Source organism: Streptopelia decaocto (genome assembly GCF_964273445.1).
Source record: "Streptopelia decaocto genome assembly, chromosome: 2".
Taxonomy (NCBI): Eukaryota; Metazoa; Chordata; class Aves; order Columbiformes; family Columbidae; genus Streptopelia; species Streptopelia decaocto.
Window position 1 is genome coordinate 53,127,157 of NC_138655.1, and position 9,433 is coordinate 53,136,589.

Genomic DNA, 9,433 nt, shown 5'->3' on the forward strand with positions numbered 1-9,433 from the left:
CAATGACTTTCATGTATAGACTCTGATTCACACAAATTATAGATTTCACAGATGAAAATTTCTGCAAAGTAAATTCAGGTCACTGCCCTTTAGTTGATATTCTATTTGATCTATTTTATTTCTCTCTGGGTTTACGCTGAGGTCAGAATATTCGTACAAAGATATATGTGATCACAGGAAGCTTCAGGCAGTTGGGTTTTGTTTTCAAGTGTATATACACCCTCTCAGTCTCAGTACATTTTGTTAATTTATTTTCCAGGAAGAACACAGTTGTACTTTGCAATACTTATTGACTTAATTGCAATTCACTTGAATTAGGACAGAGTGTAACTATCAGGATGGTGAATTTATTAGGCCAATTGGTACAGAAAACTTAGGACCTTTATATAAGGTTACAGCCAAGTTTTCAGTGTTTGCATGAGGCAGTTTAGAAGACACAGGGGGTGATTCCTTCCTGAAACCCTCACATACTTGAGTGTGCTCCTTGGCGGTCCCAGACTGCATGTAGCTATGTTCGCTTAGCAGTTTGGAGGAAAAGACTGAAAAGGAGGTGTCTATGCAAAATAAAATAACTTTATTCCCTACAACAGATACACTGTACACAGCTCACACACTTTTTTTTCCAAACCACTCTCATCCATCCTGAGGGGAGGCAAAAAACAAAGTTATTCTTCCTGTCTTCTCCACACCAGCTCTTCCAGTGAGCATTGCACAGTATCAATATATGCCAACTGCTGAAAACAGGATCGTGTTTTGTAACTGGCAAGGGGGTCTATTTTAATCTAGAGTGCTAGATTGGGACAAATAGTAATATTAGTCAAAAAAAATTGTGTAAACAAATATCCATTTCAGTTTGAAAGGGGAGAAATACTTGATTCATATTCACAAGACAATTTGATCATGATATACACGTGAAAATGGCTAGTACAAAAAAACATTGTCTCCTTGCTATTTAGACAGAATTTTATAGACACTTGTCTCCCCCCTGTGACAATGACCCAAGATGATGAGGAAAAACTCACTCATTAAGTAGATTTTATATTTAGAAAAAAAGGTTATGGATAATCAACACATAAGCGTACTAGTCCCAAATGGGCAGTGGTTGTTGTGTTTCTAGAACTGCTGACCTCAAGGTTTTTAGAACAAACCTATTACAACTGGGATTTTAAAAATATTAATCATTCCTATTCTTAGAAATCTCCAAGATCAAGTTACAGCTACAAGCTTTGCATCTGTTGATCATGCTGCTGCCTGAAGCCAACAGAGACACAGCCAAGGTAAGTTCTTCATTTGCTATCACCTGGCACCTGTGGTGCTTTTGACTTTAAAATGAGAGACCTGTTTTTTTTCTAACAGTCAGTGACCAGATGCTGCACCATGAAAGTATTCATTGGTGTTTTTTATAATTTCCTTGAAAAGAAAAGATGTTCCAATTCCCTGGCTTTCATTTATTTTACAAGAACCAGTTGCCGGAGGTATCCAACTGCTGCTGTCAGTAAATGGCTCCCAGGCATCATTAATTCTGGAGCATGCATTTCAAAGAGGCACGTTCCTCACATAAGTTTGGAAAGAGAAGGTCCATTTTTCTGTATAACTGGAATTCTCCAGGATGAAGTTAAATGAGAAGCTGCCCCCTAAGCTCACCTGGTGCACTCCCAGTGCTGAAGGGCTTCCAGGGCACTGGACCAGACTGGAGGAGGAAGTCCAAACTAAAAACCCCTGAAATGTACATCTGTAGCATGGATGTCAGGACCTCAGCCTCTTCTGGTTTGGCCTTTCCACACCCACATCCACATACTACTTCCTAATACAGACACAATGGCTACAGGCATTTTGGGTGCTTGGGAGCTTCCAGGTGCGTCTGCAGCCTGAGACACTGGTTTCATCTTTGCACTCGTTTCCACATAAAGGAAACCTGGGTGAACAAGCTGCCAGGGAGCCCCCAGACATTCCCCTGCTCATCAGGACCTCTGCCATGCATGTGCAAAAGTGACGTCAGTGAACAACCACTGAGTGCTTCTTGCTTTCATTATCCCAGCATAAATGATTGGTGGGTTGCTGTCAGAAATTCCTCAAATTACATCACATATGGGACTTTTCAAGAGAGGCTGATCATCCTGGTGACTACAATATAAAAAGCCTTGGCCAGATACATCAAAATAGACACCTTGAGATCTATGAAGACAGTAACTATTCCATTGAAACACCTTTGTGTCTTTCCTCTGCTAGAGGATTCAGAGCCTTAGTGCAGGCACTGTACTGGACTTACAGATTTGAGATTATGCTGTAAGTGATAGATAATTTATTAATGTGTGTTTTGATAACACTAACTGTTCCTCTGTGACTGTCTTAGGTGGTCATGCCAGCAAACATCAGAGTAATCCAAATTAGAATGCAAATAGCAAGTGCTACTCCAAAGTAGCAAGTGATAGGACAAGAGGAAATGGCCTCAAGTTGCACCAGGAAAGGTTTAGATTGGATATTAGGGAAAAATTCTTCACAGAAAGGGTTGTCAGGCATTGGAACAGGCTGCCCAGGGAAGTGGTGGAGTCACCACCCCTGGAGGTGTTTAAAAGGCATTTAGATGGGGTTCTCATAGACATGGTCCAGTTGTAGAATTAGGTTATGGTTGGACTCGATGATCCTGAGGGTCTCTTAGGGACTTGAACATAAGACCTATGGGGAGAGGCTGAGGGAGCTGGGGTTGTTTAGTCTAGAGAAGAGGAGGCTTAGAGGTGACCTCATCACTCTCTATAACTACCTGAAGGAAAGTTATAGCCAGGTGGGGATTGGTCTCTTCTCCCAGGCAGTTAGCAATAGGACAAGGGGGCATGGGCTTAAACTCTGCCAGGGGAAATTTAGGCTGGATATTAGAAAGAAATTCTTTACAGAGAGAGTGGTCAGGCATTGGAATGGCCTGCCCAGGGAGGTGGTGGACTCGCCATCCCTGGAGGTTTTTAAACTGAGATTGGACATGGCACTTAGTGCCATGATCTAGTAAATGGACTAGAGTTGGACCAAGGGTTGGACTCGATGATCTCTGAGGTCTTTTCCAACCCAGTCGATTCTGTGATTCTGTGATTCTTGCGACTTAAATGATTCTATGATTCTATGAAAAAACCTGAATTTCACCTCCAAGTGCAAATATGGCAGCTTTCTAGCCAGTTGTGCATTTGAGAATGCTGCATTTAAGAAATAAAATATTTTGTGAGATTCAACATAACAAGTATTGTTTTTCCAGGCTTTCCTTCAGTTCTTGAAGAAGGTGGTTGCTAACGAAGGGAAAAATAAAATGAATTTATGGAATGTTTCTATGATTGTTGCACCAAACCTCTTCATCTACAAAGGGAAACGTGCAAACCAACAAGAAATGCAAGCAGCCACCACCACAGCACACATTGTGCGGCTTTTAATTCGGTACCAGGACATTCTGTGGACAGTGAGTAATGCTGGTTCCCTCCTTACAGCTCCCACATGGAGAAGTATTTAGCTAGATGCAGCAGCTCTGTAGAAATCAGAGTAAACTAACCTTCCTAGAAGAAACAGTTAGCTATTCTCTGTAAACTGTCTGAAGTCTTCTGTAACTAGAATGAGATCGGGTGATGGATAACTCTGGATGGAGATTTACCTCACCTAAGACAACCATTTTAGCACAAATTGCCCTGTGGAGATACCTATACCACACCATTGATTATACAGGAGAATGCACAGTAGAATGATTTAATCTCAATGCCCAGGTGAGATATCCAGACTTCAATGAAATTAAATGACTGTTTAAAATTTAGCCTATAGTCCTTGCTGGACTTTGGAAGGTTGGCATGAAGATGATGACAGTGTCAGCTCATTTCCCTGTAAGAGAGAGAGGGTATGATGGGGATTGCAAAGACAACCTTGTAATAAAGTTCTTACAACTGCAAACATCACTAGAAAGCTTCATATTATATGAAAGATGATCTACAGTTTCACCAAAGGGATAACTGTGAGTTGTCAGAGGGAGCTACTAATCGCACGTATCTTCTGGCAATAAACAGAGCTTCTGCAGCCTAAAATTTGGTGCCTTTCTAAAGCCCCAACACCAGTTTTATAGGGGAAAAAATTACTGTATATTCTCAGCTCTGGTTTCCTCCCTTCAGGTCCCATCCTTCCTGATTTCCCAGGTGAGAAAAATGAATGAGGCATCAATGAACAACAGCAAGAGGCAGCTGATGTTTGACAAAGGAGTGAGAAAACTTCTGAGGAGAAAGACCATGGAGCGGGAAAGACCTGAAAGATCAGAGGTGTGATAAAAATATATCATTTTCAACCAGCCACCCTCCTCTCTTATCTCATAAAAGCTTCTAAGGTCGGGGAGGAAATTTTGCTGTACAAAATAAGCTGATTTGGGAGCTATCTTGAAAGATGTGCTTACCAGTCCAACATTTTGATAAGACAAAGCTCTGGAGCTTGATTGAGAAAAGGTGAGGAAGACAGAATGATTTCAAGCAGCCCAGGCTCTAAACTGTTATAAACACATGCTGCTTTTGTACCTGTTTTATAAGAAAATGGTGGATTGTCCTTGACAGCAATGATCTGTAGACATTAAACAAATGCACAGCTCAATAGATACCTTCAATGGCTTCAATAGATACCTAAAAGTAACTTACATGTTAGGTGTAATACATAATTTGGGTAAAAAAAACATGTTATGTACAAGTGCACAACATTTGCATTTCTTACAGCAACTTACATCTACTATTTCCATGTAGTAAACTACCTTTAAGTATCTGGAGAGAAAGTCTTTAGGGTCTTCCATAGTGGTTTGAAAGAATTGGTGAATTGCAAGAGGCATAATCAAGAAACTTGTCAAGGCCTCTACAGTTGTTGAAGAACAGTCTTGAGGAACAAAATAAAAGACAAATTGGGAAGGAGTGATATTAAGAAACTGTAAGAAATGGAGAATAAGCCACCTAATACAGACAACAGAGAAACTGCAGAAGGGAACCTCTGGAAAAAGAAATAGAGAAATTATATATATGAAGAGTGAATCCATGCTAATGCAGCTTTTTGGAGAATTAATTTGCCAACGTTGTCTGAAATATATTGGCGGTAGGACACACGTTTGTGCTGTAGATGGAGACACAGATGTTTGTTTAAAATGGCGGTGCAGACTACTGTGTTGCAAAACAGTATTCACCCTGGAACAAATACTTCTAAGGAGAGTCAATTACTGCAGTCATTGCACCTTTGGGAAGGCAAGTTCATTGATCATAGTAATTGGCTTTGCATCTAATAAGAACAAGACTAGCCATGGCAGGTAGCTGAAATATGAGGGGTAAACTGGAGACCAACTCTGTTTGGATAACTGAGTTGAATTTTGAGAGCACTTAACACAATCTCCAGGTCTCAGATGTTCTAAATTACACAGGGACAGAGACTGGAGAGACTATTGTACTCTGCTCAGCATGGTATTAACTGGATTAGAACTGGAATGCAAACCTTGCTAATTGATTTATCCACCATTAATCATGGAAGAGTGCATAAACTTCAGAGATGATCATTTGAACCCTACAAAGGGTCAAATTTCAAATTAACAGAAACCGTATGGTACTTTGATATTTTACTGTATCTACGCTTCGATGTAGTTGAAGCTATAGGAAACAGAAATAGGGAACTGGATATTCACACCTCAGAAGAATTTCATCTTTAAAAGCAGAACCAGATATTCTTAGTCATTTTTATATATTTTTAAATAAGCTGTTGGTTCACTGACCAATGATAACAGAAATAACTTTAAAAATCTCACATAATGACTTGACTCAATATTACTGCAAGCAACTAAAATGCAAAGGTCGTACTTTATTCTGCATGTATTTATGTGATGCTTAGCAAGGAGTTTGTGTTTTTTGTGTCATATCTTATTATACTGTATCTATAAATTTGCATTTGTAGGACTGTAAATATGTTTTTTGAATTAATAAGTGAATCCAAAAGAGATTTTTGCAAGCAACCTTAGAAGCATGGCAGAACTGCTTCTAAAAGGAGCTACGGCATTATTTGCCTTATACTTACTCTATTGAATATTGATTTTAGGGAGCTGTCACTTTTCCCCCATACCTGCAGACTGACATACCTGAGGGGGTGATAAGAGTTTATGCTCCACTGCATTCAAAAGTCTCTATGGCAATTCAACTCAACAGCCAAACAAAAGCCAAAGACATCCTGGCTCGATTCCACTGTGAAAACAGGTGGGTAAATCAGAACATTTTGTTTTTCCTGAAAAATAATGTCAAGCTTATTAATTAATATTGTCCCCTTTACAAAGATTAGTTGTGTTACAATAATTCTTTTTCTAATCTAAAATTGCTAATTTATGGTTGTGTTGGTCAAAGAAACCACTGATTCTATTCTTTATATTCTACTTAATAATTGGCTCCTATACAGAATCAATCTGCCCTCTGCCACTTCTAAAAACATACGTTTTATAGATTTGCTGCATAGAGAACCCGGAGGGATTGTCTTACATCTGCCAGTAAGACATTACTGCTTTTATTTCTGTAAGGTAGCAATTATTAAGTTATGGGAAATAGTAAATTGTATCTGAACGTCTTCTCTGCAAAGTTTTCCCACATTACCACATAATTCTGTTCTTTAAATAAATAATACAAAATAAACAATGTAATAGAAGGCTTAGTTAACTGTGACACAGTAATCTATCTCCATAGCAGATTCAGTATTCTGCAGTGCTCCATTTGGTGGAAGTCTTCGCTTTTGATAATTAAGTTCACAGTGGAAAATAAAATCAAATTTCAGCTTAACATAGATGGTGGCTGATAAGACAGTGCTTATAAAAGAAAGGCAAACTGAAGGTTTTTTTTCTATCCTAGCCACGGTTCATCACAGAACATGAGAGGCCAGATCCAAAGTTTACATGAAATTGGAGGAAATATAGGTAGGTCTCATTTTTGAAAATTCAATTCTGAATGTCCTTGGCCCCCTAGAACACCTCAGGCCAGTGCTGTTTTCACACAGCTGGGTCTCTCCAACCTTCCACTCCATCTGCAGGAAAGGTGTCTGACCCAAAAGCTCTTAAAATCAAGGTAATGATTCCTTCTGACTCCAGCATGACTGGAAGGGCACCCTGCTGGAGATAGTGACCTGACCGCAGCAGGACTCCTTACAGCCTTGCCAAATTCATCTGACCTTTCGTTTACCTCTATCACTCTCATAATTGAGTGTTTCTCCATGGTTAAGAGATTCTGAGTCTTCCTCTTGAGACCACATTCCACCTCGCTGTCAAGCCTTTTCCCAAGACCTATTTCTTCCTCACTGTGTTAACCTCCTCCAAATAAAAAACACAGAATTGAGAATTCAGCCCCTGCATGTATGGGTGTTCTATACTCCTACTAATCCATGTGCTTTATTTAGACTGTAAATTCCTTGCAGCGGGGAATTTGTCTTCCGCATTTCATGCAGAGACATTTTTGTAACAACAGGGGCTTGCCACACAAGTTCCTGGCCTAAAGGTCAAAAAACAGATTTTAATTTGATACTGCACAGTCCTGACTCTCTCCTTTCTCTATTCATATTAAAAGTCTGGATACTCTGTTGGAGTCTTTTGTCAACTGTCCAATTAGATTATTCCTTAATTCTTCTAGATTAAGCTCTAAACAGTTGCCATAAAGTTACCAGAAAACAACATGGACTTGCTTCAGCAGCAGCCAATAAGCAAAGTCTTTATTACTGAAGATACACTCATACAAAACTAAATTTGATTAGTGATTTTTTTGCCTGGTTTAAGAGGATGACCAACCAATCCTAAAACAACAGAAGTTCCCAAAGGCCTTGTGAAGCAATGCCAAGTATTCCCTGTATGCTCTTTCAAGCATCTGGACATTTAATTTGCTTCTTCATTTAAAATTATTTTTATAACCATAGATCTTCCAGGGCACCTCATTCCACTGATTATGCATTAATTCATTTATATTGCTTTCATTTTAATAAAATCATTAGGATCTCAATGACCTTATAAGTAACTGTACAAAAGTTTTACCATAATCCTTTGTGTCACAGCCCTGTAACCTTATCAGCTGAATTGCTTCATCACCCAGATTAAATGCAATATAGTCCAACAAATCAACTTAACTCAAGAATTTATTGCCTTATTACTCAATTAAGAGGCACTAAATGCCTTTTTCTGTGACAAAGGCAGCAGGGACCCCCCAGCCACCCAATTCCTAGTCCCAGTCACCCCCTAACAAAACCTTCCGACTGGCAGAATGGTCACTGCCAAAAACCTTGATATAGTTCCTGTATTTCTTTGCAAGACCTTAGCCTAGCTGGATGGGAAGACATGGTTTACAGAGCTACTTTTTCAGCATTTAAAAATAGTGTAGAAACAAAGTCACAGAGCTGCAATTCCAGCCAAGTAAATCCAAGTAAATTAAAAACAAACTGAAACTTACTGCGGCACTTACAGTAACAGTTTTGCTAATGCTTCTAAAGAAACCATGATATGTGTTCACCATTTGACTAAATGCTTCGTTCATAATGCAGGGCATCTTGCCTGGAAGTGAAAGTGAACTCATGACTCTTCTCACTGAGTAAAATCACTGACTAGTTCTCCAAAGCCCCTGTTTGTATCCAGGCAGGATGTCAGCTGGACACACCAAGCTAGGGCCTCTGTGTGCAAGTCAGAGATACATCCAAGGACATTTTAACATCCCGTTTATTCATGTGCTCAAAACATCTGATGATTCATGGCTGTCGTTTTCCATTTCAGGTCAGCACTGTTTGGATCCGGATGCATACATGTTAGATGTTTACCGTGCCAATCCTCAGGCAGAATGGGTGATAAAACCAAAAGCAAGCTGAAGCAGAAGGCAGCGGTGTACTGGAAAAAAGCCAAATGGACAACAGTGATTCCTGTCATTTCAAGAAGCTCTTGGCAGAGATGAAACAAAATGGTAGCTACAGGATATAATTCCTTCCTACTGTACTGTCCAACTGCTGGTCATCACACACTACTTTTGGTATGAGCATTATCACTCCAGCTTCTGGACCATCTGGAGATATCACATCAGTTACACTTTCATATGGGTTACGCTTGTGCTAGTTGGCCCAGGAGTTAAGGAGGACAGACCAAGGTACGGTGCACAGAAAACAACCTGTCGCATACAGAGTTGTTTGTTTCCTGACCTGGTGTTAGAACATTTTTTTTAAAGAATCCAGTAGCATCTGTGGATGCATGAAACACTACCAACCACAGCATAACACACAAGCATCACAGAGATGTTCAAGAAGAGAAGGTATCTGTCAAGTGTGGAAGAGAGGAGCCCGACCTTCAGCAGTGCCAAGATGTAGCTATGGGACAGAATCAAACCCTTCTGCTGAAAGTAAACCTGTGCAGTGTGCATTACTGCAATATTTATGTCTCTCAGTCACACCTCATGAGTAC

At 39.8% G+C, this 9,433-nt stretch overlaps 1 protein-coding gene across 3 annotated transcripts in view; it reads left to right on the forward strand.

The window, feature by feature from the left end:
- Nucleotides 1–9,066, forward strand: part of ARHGAP28 (Rho GTPase activating protein 28) — a 72,335-nt gene extending 63,269 nt beyond the window's left edge. For all 3 annotated transcript variants that reach the window (XM_082046580.1, XM_082046581.1, XM_082046582.1), the window contains exons 10-15: nucleotides 1,195–1,277; nucleotides 3,242–3,439; nucleotides 4,134–4,277; nucleotides 6,070–6,224; nucleotides 6,864–6,928; nucleotides 8,759–9,066. In XM_082046580.1, the coding sequence (XP_081902706.1) occupies nucleotides 1,195–1,277; nucleotides 3,242–3,439; nucleotides 4,134–4,277; nucleotides 6,070–6,224; nucleotides 6,864–6,928; nucleotides 8,759–8,850 (737 nt within the window). In that variant the 3' untranslated portion in view covers nucleotides 8,851–9,066. The remainder of the gene's footprint in view (nucleotides 1–1,194; nucleotides 1,278–3,241; nucleotides 3,440–4,133; nucleotides 4,278–6,069; nucleotides 6,225–6,863; nucleotides 6,929–8,758) is intronic.
- Nucleotides 9,067–9,433: the final 367 nt, after the last annotated feature.